Source organism: Panulirus ornatus, chromosome 13 (assembly GCF_036320965.1).
Source record: "Panulirus ornatus isolate Po-2019 chromosome 13, ASM3632096v1, whole genome shotgun sequence".
Taxonomy (NCBI): domain Eukaryota; kingdom Metazoa; phylum Arthropoda; class Malacostraca; order Decapoda; family Palinuridae; genus Panulirus; species Panulirus ornatus.
Window position 1 is genome coordinate 61,740,842 of NC_092236.1, and position 20,469 is coordinate 61,761,310.

Consider the following 20,469-nt stretch of genomic DNA (forward strand, 5'->3'; position numbering starts at 1 on the left):
CTCTCTCATACAATTTTCCAGGAATGCTTAACAACTGCTCCTCCCCTATCTGATGCTCTGTACATGCCTTGACCCTCTCAATCAACACCCTCCCGTATAATTTCCCAGGAATACTCAAGAAACTTATACCTCTGTAGTTAGAACATTCACCTTCATCCACTTTGCCTTTGTACAATGGCACTATACATGCATTCTGCCAATTCTCAGGCACATGACCATGATCCAAACATACAATGAATATCCTTACCAACCAATCAACAACACAGTCACCCGCTTTCTTAATAAATTCAAATGTGATACCATCCAAATCCACCAACTTGCCAGATCTCATCTTCCACAAGTCCTTCACCAACTTTCTCTCTGCACTAAACCACTCTCCCTGACTCTTCTCACTTCGCACACCACCCCAACCAAAACATCCTACATCTGCCATTATGTCATCAAACACACTCAAAAAACCTCCAAAATACTCAATCCATCTCCTTATCACTTCATCACTACCTGTCATCACTTCCTCCCTTACCTCCTCCACTGGTTCCCATTTGTTCTCTTGTCTTAAACACATTATTTACCTCCTTCCAAAACATCTTTTTATTCTACCTAAAGTTTAACGATACTCTTTCACTCTAACTCTCATTTGCCCTATTTTTCAACCCTTGCACCTTCCTCTTGATCTGAGGCTTTCTCTTATGCATCTCCCAGTCATCTGCACTCCTTCCTTGCAAGTACCTTCCCAATGCCTCTCTTTTCTCTATCACTAACAACCTTACATCCCACCACTCACTACTCTTCCTAATCTGCCCACCTCCCACCTTCCTCATGCCTCATGCATCTTTTGCACATGCCATCACTGCTTCCCTAAATACACCCCATTCCTCACCTATTCCCCTCAAGTCATTTGCTCTCACCTTTTGCCATTCTACACTCAATCTCTCCTGGTACTTCCTCACACAAGTCTCCTTTCCAAGCTCACTCACTCTAACCACCCTCTTTTCCTGACATTCTCTCTTCTTTTTTGAAAACCTCTACAAATCTTCACCTTCGCCTCCTTAAGGAAGTGATCAGACATCCCTCCAGCTGCACTTCTCAGCACATTGACATCCAAAAGTCTCTCTTTTACATGCCTATCAATAAACACTTAATCTAATAATGCCCTTAGCCATCTCTCCTACTTACATAGGTACACTTGTGTATATCTCTTTTTAATCCAGGTATTCCCAATCACCAGTCTTTTTTTAGCACACAAATCCACAGGCTTTCCACACGTCCATTCACAACACTGAATACCCCATGTACACCAATTATACCCTCAACTGCCTCACTGCTCACCTTCGCATTTAAATCATCCATCACTAATAACTGGTCTAGTGCACCAAAACTGCTGACACACTCAATCAGGTGCTCCCAAACCACTTGCCTCTCAAGAACTTTCTTCTCATGACCAAGTGCATATGTACCAATAATCACCCATCTCTCTCCATCCACTTTGTTTTACTCACATGAATCTAAAATCTACTTCCTTACACTCTATCACATACTACCACAACTCCTGCTTTAGGAGTAGAGCTACTCTTTCCTAAGCTCTTTTCCTCTCACCAACCCCTGACTCTACTCCCAGAACTTTTCCAAACCATTCTTCCCATTTACCCTTGTGCTTCGTTTCACTCAGAGCCAGAACATCCAAGTTCCTTTCCCAAAACATATTACCAATCTCCCCTTTCTTATTGTCTTGGTTACATCCACACACATTCAGACACTCCAATCTGAGCCTTCCAGGAGGATGAGCACTCCCCACTTGACTCCTTCTTGTTTCCTCTTTCAGATATCAAAATATAAGGAGTGGAGGGTTTCCAGCTCCCTGCTCCCGTCCCCTTTAGTCACCTCCTACGACACGCGGAGAATACATGGGAAGTATTCTTTCTCCCCTATTACTTAACCCACACCACTTTTTTGGAGCTCCTATTGCTTCAAGGATGAACTCCATACAGGATTAGGGAAAAATAGTTTCATTAGGACATTGTTGCTCCTTTGGTGCAACAATGTGCTCCTTTGGAGCAACAATGTCCTAATGAAACTATACTTCTTTCCTTCAACTGACAATGTTACAGCCTTGCAGAGATGACTTCTCTTCTACAACTTAACTAATGGCAAGAATCGGTTTACAGTGCAACCAGTGCAATGAAATACCTTAAACAGTATATCATCCTTTACCTGATCAAGAATGAGGACTTCAATTGAAGTTAGGAAGTCTGTCTCTGCATCAGTCCTGGTTGAGTTTCCAACAACATAACGAAGACCAAGTGGTGAAGCTATGATGATGTCGGAATGGTAAAAATCTGCATAAAGCTGAAAAGTTTAAAAGAATCTAATTAAAAGCTGTACAGAAATATCCTCAGAACAGTGGCAGTGGATGGTAAAAATCTGCATAAAGCTGAAAAGTTTAAAATAATCTAATTAAAAGCTGTAGAGAAATATCCTCAGAACAGTGAGTGTCTTTGGTACAAAACATATGACCCTTCCATAGGATGCCAATTATTATTATGTGCATCAATGCCCAAAAATAAATTATCTTGGTACATCTGACCACCACTCCATCATATAAGCGCACAAACCTAAGAGAATCCAAACAATTCTACATTTCTATGTACTATTCCTACTTTTTGTGGCCCATTAATTCTATCGGATTCAACTTCACCTACCCAGATATTCTTTTCTTCATCTATTATATTTTTTTTTTTTTTTTTTTTTTTTATACTTTGTCGCTGTCTCCCGCGTTTGCGAGGTAGCGCAAGGAAACAGACGAAAGAAATGGCCCAACCCCCCCCCATACACATGTACATACACACACCCACACACGCAAATATACATACCTACACAGCTTTCCATGGTTTACCCCAGACGCTTCACATGCCTTGATTCAATCCACTGACAGCACGTCAACCCCTGTATACCACATCGCTCCAATTCACTCTATTCCTTGCCCTCCTTTCACCCTCCTGCATGTTCAGGCCCCGATCACACAAAATCTTTTTCACTCCATCTTTCCACCTCCAATTTGGTCTCCCTCTTCTCCTCGTTCCCTCCACCTCCGACACATATATCCTCTTGGTCAATCTTTCCTCACTCATTCTCTCCATGTGCCCAAACCATTTCAAAACACCCTCTTCTGCTCTCTCAACCACGCTCTTTTTATTTCCACACATCTCTCTTATCCTTACGTTACTTACTCGATCAAACCACCTCACACCACACATTGTCCTCAAACATCTCATTTCCAGCACATCCATCCTCCTGCGCACAACTCTATCCATAGCCCACGCCTCGCAACCATACAGCATTGTTGGAACCACTATTCCTTCAAACATACCCATTTTTGCTTTCCGAGATAATGTTCTCGACTTCCACACATTTTTCAAGGCTCCCAAAATTTTCGCCCCCTCCCCCACCCTATGATCCACTTCCGCTTCCATGGTTCCATCCGCTGACAGATCCACTCCCAGATATCTAAAACACTTCACTTCCTCCAGTTTTTCTCCATTCAAACTCACCTCCCAATTGACTTGACCCTCAACCCTACTGTACCTAATAACCTTGCTCTTATTCACATTTACTCTTAACTTTCTTCTTCCACACACTTTACCAAACTCAGTCACCAGCTTCTGCAGTTTCTCACATGAATCAGCCACCAGCGCTGTATCATCAGCGAACAACAACTGACTCACTTCCCAAGCTCTCTCATCCCCAACAGACTTCATACTTGCCCCTCTTTCCAGGACTCTTGCATTTACCTCCCTAACAACCCCATCCATAAACAAATTAAACAACCATGGAGACATCACACACCCCTGCCGCAAACCTATATTTTACTATACTTTTCTTCCTATCTCCAACATACATTTTCCAATTTCTTTATTCTAACATTCTGTGTCATCTGATAGAAGTGCAATATCATATTCTAGATTCCTAAAATCTAAGAGGGACTGTTATCCTCTTATAAATACAATTACACTGGAGCAAATGTGAATAAGAGCAAGGTTATTAGGTACAGTAGGGTTGAGGGACAAGTCAATTGGGAGGTAAGTTTGAATGGAGAAAACCTGGAGGAAGTGAAGTGTTTCAGATATCCGGGAGTGGATTTGGCAGCAGATGGAACCATGGAAGTGGAAGTGAATCATAGGGTAGGGGAGGCAGCGAAAGTTCTGGGAGCGTTGAAGAATGTGTGGAAGTCGAGAACATTATCTCGGAAAGCAAAAATGGGTATGTTTGAAGGAAGAGTGGTTCCAACAATGTTATATGGTTGCAAGGCGTGGGCTATAGATAGAGGTGTGCGGAGGAGGGTGGATGTGCTGGAAATGAGATGTCTGAGGACAATATGTGGTATGAGGTGGTTTGATCGAGTAAGTAATAATAGGGTAAGAGAGATGTGTGGTAATAAAAAGAGTGTGGTTGAGAGAGCAGAAGAGGGTGTTTTGAAATGGTTTGGTAACATGGAGAGAATGAGTGAGGAAAGATTGACCAAGAGGATATATGTGTCAGAGGTGGAGGGAACGAGAAGTGGGAGACCAAATTGGAGGTGGAAAGATGGAGTGACAAAGATTTTGAGTGATCGGAGCCTGAACATCCAGGAGGGTGAAAGGCGTGAAAGGAATAGAGTGAATTGGAACAATGTGGTATACCAGGGTTGACATGCTGTCAATGCATTGAACCAGGGTATGAGAAGCGTCTGGGGTAAACCATGGAAAGTCCTGTGGGGCCTGGATGTAGAAAGGGAGCTGTGGTTTCGGTGCATTATTACATGACAGCTAGAGACTGAGTGTGAATGAATGGGGCCTTTGTTGTCTTTTCTTAGCGCTACCTCGCGCACATGAGGGGGGAGGGGGTTATTATTTCATGTGTGGTGGGGTGGCGATGGGAATGAATAAAGGCAGACACTATGAATTATGTACATGTGTATATATGTATACGTCTGTGTGTATATATATGTATACATTGAGATGTATAGGTATGTATATTTGCGTGTGTGGACGTGTACGTATATACATGTGTATGTGGGTGGGTTGGGCCATTCTTTCGTCTGTTTCCTTGCAATACCTCGCTAACACGGGAGACAGCAAAAAAGTAAAATGAAATAAATAAATAAATAATCATAGAAATACAAAATATGTTAGCTAACTTTTATTTTTGTAGATATCCTATACTTTCACATGTATTTCTTTCATCTTATTATGAGAAACAGGAACATGAAATGACAACACCTCCCAAAAACTATATTCCACTACTCACAGGGGGATCTAAGTGTTAGCTTCATCATAATATACCACAGACAGAAGATATTAGCTCACTTTTTGCACATTGCTTTTGCTTTTACATGAATTCCTTTCATTCTAAAATGGGGAGAAGGTAATCTCAGTGATGCAAACCCACCAAAACCCTCTTCCTACATATCTCCACCAACCAGAATTGTACCACAGCCACATAAGGTATGTTTGTGAGCTTTTTTCTACACCCTACACACATATATATTTCTTTCAAACTGTAAACGGAAAAAAATGAAGACTGTTTTTTGTCTATTGTTATTAACTTTTTGCAAGTCACCGATCTTTAAAAAGTTAAAATATGCAACATCAGAACATAAATACCTTTATAAACAAAGACAGATTCTACTATCAAAAAAGTAGATTCTTTTCAACATCAACATATGAAGGTAAAGAAACTTTTTCAAATTTGTTCCAAGTCAAAGCATACGTGTCACAACTCTACACAACATGCCCTAATTCTTAAATGTTGCAATTCCAAAATGAAACAAGTTGAAACACTGGAAGTCAAAGTAAAGTGCACTGTTGCTTTGAAACAGCACCCTTTTAGTACCAACCTCTGTGTATTCCCCCTTTAAGGGGTCAATACACTGAAAGACTCTACAAGAGAAAAATACAGACAAGACAATACAATAAACAAAAAGGGTCAAAGGGAAGAAAGGGTTAATACATCACCACTGAATGGAGATTATTAAATGGAAAGAGCACAGACCTATGCCAAACCACACTGCTGACTACCTATCTGGTATTTACTGTGGGGTGACAGGCATTAGCCTATCCAGTGAGGTGGGGTTAAGAGAATTCTAACCCTAGTAGATCCAAGAAATCTCTCATGCCTCATTATACAAACTGACCCTGGAGAGAAATATGCCACCTACTGACTTATGCTGGTTTCAAAAATCTAGATACTGAAAGTTTCCAATAATAACTACATAAACTAAAACAAACTTCTTGGATAGCTATAGAATTATTGCCTAAAAATCTTCAACTTTACGGAAAATACTCTTACCTTGAGTGAGCATTTTGTGAGTTTCAAACCAATCTTGAAGTCCTCAGTGATATTACCCTTAAATATTTCTTGGAAATCTTCTGCTTTACTTTGCATCCTAAAAACATCTTGTCCTTCCTCTCCTGGGCCAAAGTCTTCACGGAAACGACTTAGATTCTGAACTGTGATATTCTTACCCTCAAACAGGAGTTTTATAATTGTTTCCACCAGTCTGTAAAAGAAATATGGTACTATAAGACCACAGAAAGGTCTGTGGGGTCAGTTGTGGATAGGAAGCTGTGGTTTTAGTGCTAAAAAATTGATGTGAATGTATGCGTCCATTCTTTGTCTGTTCCCAGCACTACCTCGCTAACGTGGCGAAGTGATCATGAATAAAAAATTAAAGATTATGAATCTATCAAAGCCAATAAAATAAAAAGAGGGCCTTGCATACCAAAGCACTGCAAGAATGAATGTGCATCTACAAACATTCAGTTCTTAATGTTTAAAAAGGTTCTACACAGCTGCAGAACCGAAAATATATAACAAACTACTAGATTCATGTTAGAATCCCAAATACACTAGTGCTTATGGGGCTACATGCCATTTACAAAAAACCAAGCCTTGTGCATGATGCCAAGATTAGTTCTACATCTTAAAAAGATATTCAACTATATCACCTGCAGTATACAGTATAGATCAAATTTCAAAGAATACAGTAAACCCTTGATTTAATGGACAATAGAGGGAGGGGTGTCCATTAATGCTGAAAGTCCGTTAAATCGAATGTAACCTATGAGCCATTTTTTATACAATATACAAAATACTATTTACATGCTTTCTTTTAACCCCTGTATCACTTGATGCCATTTTGAATTGTAAGGATTGCAAAATTATTTCATAAATAAAGTCATAATTCTCTGTAAGCATCCTGACAGCACCATGGCTTGAGGCAAACTGTGGTTGAAACAAAGCAAGTATACCCCACACTACCAAAAACAAGTGTGATATGAAATGAACATGGTGCAACGTTTGAGATTTTTGAATCTCTTTTAATTATCATTAACTAATGTCTTATCACTTGCCCAGTCCGTTAAATCCAAAATCCATTATATCAGAGTCCATCAAATTAAGGGTTTACTGTACTTAAATCTGTGAAAAAAATCAAATGTATGAAAGAGGTCTGGAAGGAAGTGAAAAAGGAAAGATGCAGATGTAATTGTGGAAATGTTAATGTGAAAAGTAAGCAGGGGAGTTGCTGAATCAAATAGAGGAAGTGAAAGGAAGATGGAAAAGAGTATTTTGAAGAACTCATGAATGTAGGAGAAGGTGCAACAGCAGTTGTTATATGCATGGGTGTGGAGGATGGAAGGAAAAAGATGCAAGTGCATAGGGCTACAGTAAGAAGGGAGGCAAAAAGGGCAATAACGCGGATGGGATTATGATTGAAAGGCTAAAGTATGGAGGAGAAAGTGTGACAGAGTGGATGCATTTGATATGCAATTTAGCATGGAAACAAAGGGGTGTGCTTGAACATTGGGAAAAAGCTATTATTGTTCCTTTAATCAAAGGAGAAGGTGCTAAGGATGTATGTAGCAATTATAAGGGAATATGTCTATTAAGTAAACAAAAAAAAAGCATATGCAAGTGTTGACTGAGAATAATGGAAGTGATTGGATGCAGAATAAAAGAGGAGCAAGAAGGTTTTAGGAGTTATGGGATGTGTGGATCAGATTTTTTTGGGTGAAAATGACTACGGAAAAGTATCAAGCAAAGGTAAAAAGTTGTATGCAGCTTTCATGGATCAGCAGAAAGCATATGACAGAGTCAAGTTGAATGCTTTACAAGAGGTGTTAAGGATACATGAAATAGGGGGGTCAACTGTTGGATAGTGTGAAAGACTTCTACACAGTAACAAATGTTGTATAAGAGTGGACGGAGAGTTGAGCAAAAGTTTCAGTATACATGTGGGTGTGAGGCAGGGCTGTGTGACGTCACCTTGGCATTCTAACATATGCAATGGAGTGATAAGAGAGGTGAAAGCAAAACTATAGAAAGGGGGTGTAGAGATGAAGTGACATGGTGAGGTATGGTGGCCAGTGACAAGCTTGTCTTTGAAGGATATTGTTTTTTAATGACAGTGAGGAGGAGCATCAGAAGGTTGTAAGTGTTTTATGATGTGTGTAAGCATAAGCAACTGAAGGTAAAGTAATGGTGTTTGGAAAGAAACAAAGGAAAAGTATAGACTTTGCAAAACACTATAAAGTGAAAGAAGAAAGTGTACTAAGCTGTTATAGGTATGGGGGAAGACACACTGGAAGAGGAGACAGAATTTTGGTACTTAGTAGCTACCATGGGTAAGTTTGGTGATATGGAATGAGGGATAAGGGAGAGAACACAACAGGGTGGAAGAGTGACTGGGTCCCTTAAAAGAATTGTAAAAGGTAGAGGTGTAAGTTTTTTTTTTTTTTTTTTTTTTTTTTTTTTTTTTTTTGCTGTCTCCCGCGTTTGCGAGGTAGCGCAAGGAAACAGACGAAAGAAATGGCCCAACCCACCCCCATACACATGTATATACATACACGTCCACACACGCAAATATACATACCTACACAGCTTTCCATGGTTTACCCCAGATGCTTCACATGCCCTGATTCAATCCACTGACAGCACATCAACCCCGGTATACCACATCGATCCAATTCACTCTATTCCTTGCCCTCCTTTCACCCTCCTGCATGTTCAGGCCCCGATCACACAAAATCTTTTTCACTCCATCTTTCCACCTCCAATTTGGTCTCCCACTTCTGGTTCCCTCCACCTCCGACACATATATCCTCTTGGTCAATCTTTCCTCACTCATTCTCTCAATGTGCCCAAACCATTTCAAAACACCCTCTTCTGCTCTCTCAACCACGCTCTTTTTATTTCCACACATCTCTCTTACCCTTACGTTACTTACTCGATCAAACCACCTCACACCACACATTGTCCTCAAACATCTCATTTCCAGCACATCCACCCTCCTGCGCACAACTCTATCCATAGCCCACGCCTCGCAACCATACAAAATTGTTGGAACCACCATTCCTTCAAACATACCAATTTTTGCTTTCCGAGATAATGTTCTCGACTTCCACACATTCTTCAAGGCTCCCAGGATTTTCGTCCCCTCCCCCACCCTATGATCCACTTCCGCTTCCATGGTTCCATCCGCTGCCAGATCCACTCCTAGATATCTAAAACACTTTACTTCCTCCAGTTTTTCTCCATTCAAACTTACCTCCCAATTGACTTGACCTTCAACCCTACTGTACCTAATAACCTTGCTCTTATTCACATTTACTCTTAACTTTCTTCTTTCACACACTTTACCAAACTCAGTCACCAGCTTCTGCAGTTTCTCACATGAATCAGCCACCAGCGCTGTATCATCAGCGAACAACAACTGACTCACTTCCCAAGCTCTCTCATCCACAACAGACTTCATACTTGCCCCTCTTTCCAAAACTCTTGCATTCACCTCCCTAACAACCCCATCCATAAACAAATTAAACAACCATGGAGACATCACACACCCCTGCCACAAACCTACATTCACTGAGAACCAATCACTTTCCTCTCTTCCTACACATACACATGCCTTACATCCTCGATAAAAACTTTTCACTGCTTCTAACAACTTGCCTCCCACACCATATATTCTTAATACCTTCCACAGAGCATCTCTATCAACTCTATCATATGCCTTCTCCAGATCCATAAATGAAAAAGGTGGGAGGAGGAGGGAACAAAGATATGAGGCAGTTATGGGAATAACTCATTATCAAGGCACATGAATGGTAAGACTATGTGAAATGAATGGCAGACAACTGACTAATCAAGAAGACATACTGTACTACAGTAGAAGGTTTAAGGAAGAGGCAAACCACAGAAGATATGGACAGTAGATAAAACTGATTAGGGCATATATTCCAGATGAAGAGTTTACAGGAATGACTGAAAAGAAAACATACTGTGTATAAAAAAGGTATGAATGAAGATTCTGGTCTTAGCAGATGAATCAATTTACTCTACACACTGAAAAAATAAAGAGTGCCTTAATAAGTTTGGAAATCCATGTTTCATCTTAACAGACTAATCAAAGGTTAAGGATACATATGCTGCAGAGGTTGTATGCAACTTAAAGACTCCATCAAGATTGGACCAACGATAATACACAGAAAATTAAATCCATGCAAAAAGAAGAGAAAAAAAGGACACCATATCTCATGAGACACTTAATTGTAAAGGCTTGTTCTGGCAAATTAAAAACTCAAAAATATCCAGTATATTACACAAAAATAGATTAAAATATCTACAAAAGGTTTCTTTTCATTGAGGAAAAATACCTGTATGCAGAATGTTTGAAAGGAAGGAGAATAAGAATCTTCGGCTTTGCATACCCTTGATCACGATATCTATCAGAGTCCTCATACCTCTTCTCTAATTTTGCCTTGATGATTTTGGTAGTGTGATTTTTTACTTTCTTCTTAGTTTTCAGGATATGATTAATAGCATGGACTGCATAAACTGTCCTTACCTCTTCCCAGTGTTCATAAGTAGCCTCAGGAAAATAAAGATCTGAATAATTAGATAAAATACAAAATAGTTCCTTTTGTAAATCTGTTAGATTTGTTGGGCATTTAGAACTATAACACTGATTAGTAGCTGATATTCTCTCACAAAATTCCTTCTTAATGTAATAGTCCTCTATATTGTAGTTAGTTAAATCAGGAGGTTTTGGAATGGCTGCAAAGTTAGGTGAAGAGGTTTCCTCTTTTTTATCTCCAAGTAATGAAAGTTCCTTTTTATCTCCAAGTAATGAAAGTTCCTGAGCTTTCATTTCAACATTTGGAAATTCTACTTTAATTCTCCCCAATGTACACCAATTTTGGAAAGATGCTGTCCAACTTCTGATATCCCTGATTTGCCCTGCAGCAGTTTCACTAAGATTTCTTTCAAAATGCTTTATGAATGGGTCTTCCTGGCTTTCCATTGAGTCCTCTTCCTCTTCTTCCACTTCAGTACTGTCACTAACAACCTGTTTAATGAAAAGCTTATGATTAACAGGCTTAAATAATTATGTTCAATATGTAATCTGATACTTTACAAAACTGTGTACAGGAAGGGAATTCTACATTCATGAGGCCCTATCTCTTAAATTTTCTCTATCATGTGATTTTATAGTTTTGTATACCATCCACATCATATTCTCAACTATGTATATTCCATTCATCCACAACTCTCACACTATAAAAGTCCTTCTTTACATCTTCTCCAACAAGTTTCCTAATTTCATGCTATGGCCTCTGGTTCTTCTGTCTTTACATCTTTTGAAGAGATGTTCACTGTTTGTGTCAAAGATCTGATTTAAAAACATAAAGGTTAAGACCAAGACAACTCTTATGCCTTATTTTGCCCACTTCAAGGCCTTTAGTCCTTCCCTGTAACTCAGCTGTCTTAATTCTGGAGCTATATTTGTTGCTCTCCTTTGGACCTTCTTTATTAGTTCTTTGTGCTTCCTCATTACCATGCACTTAATTGGATTGAATCTCCTCATCCATTTACCCGGCCCCCTTGCAGGAGGATGCATATATATACCTATACATATCAATATTTTTATCCTGGGGATAGGGGAGAAAGAATACTTCCCACGTATTCCCTGTGTGTCGTAGAAGGCGACTAAAAGGGAAGGGAGCGGGGGGCTGGAAATCCTCCCCTCTCATTCTTTTTTAATTTTCCAAAAGAAGGAACAGAAAAGGGGGCCACGTAAGGATATTCTCTCAAAGGCCCAGTCCTCTGTTCTTAACACTACCTCGCTAATGCGGGAAATGGCGAATAGTATAAAAGAAAAAAAAAGAAAATATCAATATATACATACATATACATACACAAACAAATACATATAAACACATGTACATCATATTCATACTTGCTGCCCTCAGCCATTCCCGTCGCCACCCCGCCACACATGAAATTGCACCCTCCTCCCCCCACACGCGCACAATGTAGCACAAGAAAAAGACAACAAAAGGCTACATTCATTCACACTCAGTCTCTAGCTGTCATGTGTAATGCACCGAAACCACAGCTTCCTTTCCACATCTAGGCCCCACAACACTTTCCATGGTTTACCCCAGACACTAAACATGCCCTGGTTCAATCCACTGACAGCACGTCGACACCGTATACCACATCATTCCAATTCACTCTATTCCTTGCAAGCCTTTCAGCATCCTACAGGTTCAGGCCCCGATCGCTCAAAATCTTTATCACTCCATCCTTCCATCTCCAATTTGGTCTCCCACTTCTCGTTCCCTCCACCTGTGAGACATATATCCTTTGTCAATCTTTCATCACTCATTCTCTCCATGTGACCAAACCATTACAATACACCCTCTTATGCTCTCTCAACAACACTCTTTTTAGTACCAAACATCTCTCTTACCCTTTCATTACTTACTCGATCAAACCACCTCACACCACATATTGTCCTCAAATATCTCATTTCCAACACATCCACCCTCCTCCACACAACCCTATCTATAGCCCATGCATCGCAACCATATAACATTGTTGGAACCACTATTTCTTCAAACATAACCATTTTTGCTTTCTGAGATAATGTTCTTGACTTCCACACATTCTTCAATGTTCCCAGAACCTTCGCCCCCTTCCCTCCCCTATGACTAACTTCTGCTTCCATGGTTCTATCCACTGTTAAATCCACTCCCAGATATATAAAACACTTCACTTCCTCCAGTTTTTCTCCATTCAAACTTACCTCCCAATTGACTTGTCCCTCAACCCTACTGTACCTAATAACCTTGCTCTTATTCACATTTACTCTCAGCTTTCTTCTTTCATGCACTTTACCAAACTCAGTCACCAGCTTCTGCAGTTTCTCACACGAATCAGCCACCAGTGCTGTATCATCAGCAAACAACAACTGCCTCACTTCCCAAGCCCTCTCATCCAAAACAGACTGCATACTTGCCCCTCTTTCCAAAACTCTTGTATTTACCTCCCGAACAACCTCATTCATAAACAAATTAAAAAACCAGGGAGACATCATGCACCCCTGCTGCAAAATTGGGAACCAATCACTTTCCTCTCTTTCTACTCGTACACATGCTCAATAAAACCTTTTCACTGCTTCTAGCAACTTGCCTCCCACACCATATACTCTTAATACCTTCCACAGAGCATCTCTATCAACTCTATCATATGCCTTCTCCAGATCCACAAATGCTACACACAAATCCATTTGTTTTACATTCTTCAAAGCAAACATCTGATCCACACATCCTCTAACCACTTCGGAAACCACACTGCTCTTCCCCAATCTGATGCTCTGTGCATGCCTTCACCCTCTCAATCAATACCCTCCCATATAATTTCCCAGGAATACTCAACAAACTTATACCTCTGTAATTTAAACACTCACATTTAACCCGTTTGCCTTTGTACAATGGGGCCATGCATGCATTACGCAAATCCTCAGGTACTTCACCATGAGCCATACATACATTGAATATCCTCACCAACCAGTCAACAACACAGTCACCCTCTTTTGTAATAAATTCCACTGCAATACCATCCAAACCCACTGCCTTGCTGGCTTTCATCTTCTGCAAAGCTTTCACTACCTCTTCTCTGTTTACTAAATCATTCTCCCTAACCCTCTCACTTCACACACCACCTTGACCAAGACACCCTATATCTGCCACTCATTATCATCTAACTCATTCAACAGATCTTCAAAATACTCACTCCATCTCCTTCTCACATCACCACTACTTATTACCTTCCCATCAGCCCCCTTCACTGATGTTCCCATTTGTTCTCTTGTCTTATGCACTTTATTTACCTCCTTCCAAAACATTTTTTTGTTTTCCCTATAATTTAATGATATTCTCTCACCCCAACTCTCATTTGCCCTCTTTTTCACCTCTTGCACTTTTCTTTAGACCTCCTGCCACTTTCTTTTATACATCTCCCAGTCATTTGCACTATTTCCCTCGAAAAATCATCCAGATGCCTCTCCCTTCTCTTTCACTAATAATCTTACTTCTTCATCCCACCACTCACTACCCTTTCTAATCTGCCCACCTACCACGCTTCTCATGCCACAAGCATCTTTTGCACAAGCCACCAGTGCTTCCCTAAATACATCCCATTCCTCCCCCGCTCCCCTTACGTCCTTTGCTCTCACCTTTTTCCATTCTGGCACTTCCTCACACAAGTCTCCTTCCCAAGCTCACTTACTCTCACCACTCTCTTCACCGCTACATTCTCTCTTCTTTTCTGAAAACCACTACAAATCTTCACCTTCGCCTCCACGTTATCTTGGAAAGCAAAAATGGGTATGGTTGAAGGAATAGTGGTTCCAACAATGATATATGGTTGCAAGACGTGGGCTATAGATAGAGTAGTGCAGAGGAGGGTGGATGTGCTGGAAATGAGATGCTTGAAGACAATATGTGGTGTAAGGTGGTTTGATCAAGTAAGTAATGAAAGGGTAAGAGAGATATGTGGTAATAAAAAGATTGTGGTTGAGAGAGCAGAAGAGGGTGTTTTGAAATGGTTTGGTCACATGGAGAGAATGAGTGAGGAAAGATTGACAAAGAGATGTGTGGTAATAAAAACAATGTGGTTGAGAGAACAGAAAAGGGTGTTTTGAAATGTTTTGGTCACATGGAGGGAATGAGTACAGAAAAATTGACAAAGAGGATATATGTGTCAGAGGTGGAGGGAACGAGAAGTGGGAGACCAAATCGAAGGTGGAAAGATGGTGTGAAAAAGATTTTGAGTGATCGGGGCCTGAACATACAGGAGGGTGAAAGGCGTGCAAGGAATAGAGTGAATTGGAACAATGTGGTATACTGAGGTCAACGTGCTGTCAATGGATTGAACCAGGGCATGTGAGGTGTCTGGGGTAAACCATGGAAAGTTTTGTGGGGCCTGGTTGTGGAAAGGGAGCTGTGGTTTCGGTGCATTATACATGACAGGTAGACACTTAGTGTGAACGAATGTGGCCTTTGTTGTCTTTTCCTAGCGCTACCTTGCACACATATGGGGGGGGGGGTTGTCATTTCATGTGTGGCGGGGTGGCGACGGGAATGAATAAAGGCAGCAAATGTGAATTTTGCACATGTGTATATATGTATATGTTTGTGTATGTATATATATATATATATATGTATACATTGAAATGTATAGGTATGTATATGTGTGTATGTGGACTTGTATGTATATACATGTGTATGTGGGTGGGTTGGGCCATTCTTTCGTCTGTTTCCTCGCATTACCTCGCTAACGCGGGAGACAGCGACAAAGCAAAAAAAAAAAAATATATATTCATTTATTGTATATTGATTGAGAGGGTGAAGGCATGTACAGAGCATCAGATTGGGGAAGAGCAGTGTGGTTTCAGAAGTGGTAGAGGATGCATGGATCAGGTGTTTGCTTTGAAGAATGCTTGTGAGAAATACTTAGAAAAGTAAATGGATTTGTATTTAGCATTTATAAATCTGGAGAAGGCATATGATAGAGTTGATAGAGATGCTCTGTGGAAGGTACTAAGAATATATGGTGTGGGAGGCAAGTTGTTAGAAGCAGTGAAAAGTTTTTATCGAGGATGTAAGGCATGTGTACGTGTAGGAAGAGAGGAAAGTGATTGGTTCTCAGTGAATGTAGGTTTGCGGCAGGGGTGTGTGATGTCTCCATGGTTGTTTAATTTGTTTATGGATGGGGTTGTTAGGGAGGTGAATGCAAGAGTTTTGGAAAGAGGGGCAAGTATGAAGTCTGTTGGGGATGAGAGAGCTTGGGAAGTGAGTCAGTTGTTGTTCGCTGATGATACAGCGCTGGTGCTGATTCATGTGAGAAACTGCAGAAGCTGGTGACTGAGTTTGGTAAAGTGTGTGAAAGAAGAAAGTTAAGAGTAAATGTGAATAAGAGCAAGGTTATTAGGTACAGTAGGGTTGAGGGTCAAGTCAATTGGGAGGTAAGTTTGAATGGAGAAAAACTGGAGGAAGTAAAGTGTTTTAGATATCTGGGAGTGGATCTGGCAGCGGATGGTGAACCATGGAAGCGGAAGTGAATCATAGGGTGGGGGAGGGGGCGAAAATCCTGGGAGCCTTGAAGAATGTGTGGAAGTCGAGAACATTATCTCGGAAAGCAAAAATGGGTATGTTGAAGGAATAGTGGTTCCAACAATGTTGTATGGTTGCGAGCGTGGGCTATGGATAGAGTTGTGCACAGGAGGGTGGATGTGCTGGAAATGAGATGTTTGAGGACAATATGTGGTGTGAGGTGGTTTGATCGAGTAAGTAATGTTAGGGTAAGAGAGATGTGTGGAAATAAAAAGAGCGTGGTTGAGAGAGCAGAAGAGGGTGTTTTGAAATGGTTTGGTCACATGGAGAGAATGAGTGAGGAAAGATTGACCAAGAGGATATATGTGTCGGAGGTGGAGGGAACGAGGAGAAGTGGGAGACCAAATTGGAGGTGGAAAGATGGAGTGAAAAAGATTTTGTGTGATCAGGGCCTGAACATGCAGGAGGGTGAAAGGCGGGCAAGGAATAGTGAATTGGATCGATGTGGTATACCGGGGTCGAGGTGCTGTCAATGGATTGAAGTGTCTGGGTAAACCATGGAAAGTTGTGTGGGGCCTGGATGTGGAAAGGGAGCTGTGGTTTCGGGCATTATTGCATGACAGCTAGAGACTGAGTGTGAACGAATGGGGCCTTTGTTGTCTTTTCCTAGCGCTACCTCGCAATCATGAGGGGGGAGGGGGATGTTATTCCATGTGTGGCGAGGTGGCAATGGGAATGAATAAAGGCAGACAGGGTGAATTGTGTGCATGTGTATATATGTATATGTTTGTGTATGTATATACATGTGTATGTGGGTGGGTTGGGCCATTCTTTCGTCTGTTTCCTCGCATTACCTCGCTAACGCGGGAGACAGCGACAAAGCAAAAAAAAAAAAAATTTTGTTGAGTATTCCTGGTAAATTATAAGGGAGGGTATTGATTGAGAGGGTGAAGGCATGTACAGAGCATCAGATTGGGGAAGAGCAGTGTGGTTTCAGAAGTGGTAGAGGATGCATGGATCAGGTGTTTGCTTTGAAGAATGCTTGTGAGAAATACTTAGAAAAGTAAATGGATTTGTATTTAGCATTTATAAATCTGGAGAAGGCATATGACAGAGTTGATAGAGATGCTCTGTGGAAGGTACTAAGAATATATGGTGTGGGAGGCAAGTTGTTAGAAGTGAAAAGTTTTTATCGAGGATGTAAGGCATGTGTACGTGTAGGAAGAGAGGAAAGTGATTGGTTCTCAGTGAATGTAGGTTTGCGGCAGGGGTGTGTGATGTCTCCATGGTTGTTTAATTTTTTTATGGATGGGGTTGTTAAGGAGGTGAATGCAAGAGTTTTGGAAAGAGGGGCAAGTATGAAGTCTGTTGGGGATGAGAGAGCTTGGGAAGTGAGTCAGTTGTTGTTCGCTGATGATACAGCGCTGGTGCTGATTCATGTGAGAAACTGCAGAAGCTGGTGACTGAGTTTGGTAAAGTGTGTGAAAGAAGAAAGTTAAGAGTAAATGTGAATAAGAGCAAGGTTATTAGGTACAGTAGGGTTGAGGGTCAAGTCAATTGGGAGGTAAGTTTGAATGGAGAAAAACTGGAGGAAGTAAAGTGTTTTAGATATCTGGGAGTGGATCTGGCAGCGGATGGAACCTGGAAGGGGAAGTGAATCATAGGGTGGGGGGGGGGGCGAAAATCCTGGGGCCTTGAAAGTGTGGAAGTCGAGAAAATCTCGAAAGCAAAAATGGTATGTTTGAAGGAATAGTGGTTCCAACAATGTTGAGGGTTGCGAGGGTGGGCTATGGATAGATTTGTGCCGGAGGGTGGATTGCTGGAAAGAGATGTTTGAGGAAAATTGTGGTGTGAGGTGGTTGATTGATTAAAATTTTTGGGTAAGGAGAGGGTGGAAAATAAAAAGAGTTGGTTAGGGCAGAAGAGGGTGTTTTGAAATGGTTTGGGCCATGGGAGAGAATGATGAGAAAGATTGCCAAGAGGTATATGTGTGGGAGGTGGAGGGAACGAAAAAGGGGAGCCCAAAATTTGGGAGGTGGAAAGATGGAATAAAAAAAAGATTTTGGGGGTCGGGCCTAAAACATGCAGGGGTGAAAGGGGGGAAAGGAATAGAGGAATTGGATAAATTTTGGTATACCGGGGTGGGTGCTGTAAGGATTGAATCAGGCATTTAAAAGCGCGGGGGAAAACCCATGGAAAGTTTTGTGGGGCCTGGATGTGGTTTGGGGGCATTATTCTGACGCTAGAGATGAGTTGAACGAAGGGGCCTTTGTTTCTTTTCCTAGGCTACCTCGCAACATGAGGGGGGAGGGGGATGTTATTCCATGTTGGCGAGGTGGCAAAGGGAATAAAAAAAGGGGCAGACAGTTGAATTAGTCATTTTAATGTGAATGTTTGTCTGTGTGTGTTATATTGTGTACATTGAGAGTAAGGTATGTTATTTTGGTGGTTGGACGTTTTTGTAAATGGGTATGGGGGTGGGTTGGGCCTTTTTCTTTGCTGTTTCCTTTTGCTTCCTCGAAAAACGGGGGGAGAAGCGACAAAGCAAAAAAAATAAAAAGATGTTCGGGAAGGAGGTAAAAAAGTGCTTAGACAAGGGAGCAAATGGGAACTTCAGTAAAGGGGGGCTAATGGGGAGGTGATAACAATTAGTGGTGAGTAAAAAAAGGATGGATGGTATTTTGAAGGTTTGTTGAATGGTTGATGTTAGAGGGCGAATAGGGTTTTTTGGCGAGGGTGGGTGAAAAAGTGAGAGGGTGGGAAAAATGATTTGGTAAACAAAAGAAGGGGAAAGAGGGGGCCCCGGTGAGGGGGAAAATTAAAAAAAGGGGGGAGTCCTTGTTTTTTTAAGTTTTTGGTAATGCGGGAAATGGCGAAAAAGTTTGAAAAAAAAAAAAAAAAAAAATTTTGTTGATATTCCTGGTTTTATAAGGGAGGGTAGTTTTGAGAGGGGGAAGGAGACAGAGCATCAATTGGGGAAAGCAGTGGGTTTTTAGAAGTGGTAAGGATGTGGATCAGGGGTTTGCTTTGAAGAAATGTTGTGAGAAATACTTAGAAAAGAAATGGATTTGTATTAGCATTTATAAAACTGGGGGAAGGCATATGATAGAGTTTATAAGATGCTCTGTGGAAGGTACTAAGAATATATTTTGGGGGGGAGGCAAGTTTTAGAAGCATTAAAAAAATTTTACGGGATGTAAAAAGGGATGTGCGTGTGGGAAAAAGGGAAAGTGATTGGTTCTCAGTGAATGTGGTTTGCGGGCGGGGGTGGATTTCTCCATGGTTGTTTAATTTTTTTTTGGTGGGGTTTTTAGGAGGTGAATGCAAGAGTTTTTTTGGGAAAAAAAAGGGGAAGTATGAGTCTGTTGGGGAGAAGAGCTTGGGAAAGTGAGTCAGTTGTTGTTCGTTTATGTACAGCGTGGGCTGATTCGTGAGAAACGCAGAAGTGGTGACTGAGTTTGGTAAAGTGTGTGAAAGAAGAAAGTTTAAAGTAAATTTAATAAGGCAAAGGTTTTTAGGTACAGTAGGTTGGGGGGGGAAGCAATTGGGGGGGTAATTTGAATGGGGGAAAAACTGGGGGAAGTAAAGTGTTTTTGATATTGGGGTGGGGTCTGGCAGGGATGGAACCCTGGGAAACGGAAGTGATTTAGGGGTGGGGGTGGGGGGGAAAATCCGGGAGCCTTGAAAAAATGTTGGGGAAATCGAAAACATTATCTCAAAGCAAAAATGGGTTTTGTTTGAAGGAATAGTGGTTCCAACAATGTTTATGGTTGGAGGGTGGGGTATGGATAGAGTTGGGCGGGGGTGGATGTGCGGAAAAGAGTTTTGAGGACAATATGTGGTGTGAGGGGTTTGTCGAAAATTTTAAAGTTAGGAAAGAGATGTTGGAAATAAAAAGAGCGTTTGAGAGGGAGAAGAGGGTGTTTTTAAATGGTTTGGGCACATGGAGAGAATGGGGTGAGGGGAAAAATTGGGGGCCCAAGGGGGATATTTTGTGTTTGGGGGGGGAGGGAAACGAGGAGAAGTGGGAAAG

The 20,469-nt window shown here is 41.1% G+C and overlaps 1 protein-coding gene across 5 annotated transcripts in view; it reads right to left on the minus strand.

The window, feature by feature from the left end:
• Window positions 1-20,469, minus strand: part of LOC139752973 (U3 small nucleolar RNA-associated protein 25 homolog) — a 132,799-nt gene that overhangs the window by 66,349 nt on the left and 45,981 nt on the right. For all 5 annotated transcript variants that reach the window (XM_071669130.1, XM_071669129.1, XM_071669125.1 and 2 more), the window contains exons 4-6: window positions 10,692-11,383; window positions 6,325-6,535; window positions 2,212-2,346 (exon numbers count right to left, since the gene is read on the minus strand). In XM_071669130.1, the coding sequence (XP_071525231.1) occupies window positions 2,212-2,346; window positions 6,325-6,535; window positions 10,692-11,383 (1,038 nt within the window). The remainder of the gene's footprint in view (window positions 1-2,211; window positions 2,347-6,324; window positions 6,536-10,691; window positions 11,384-20,469) is intronic.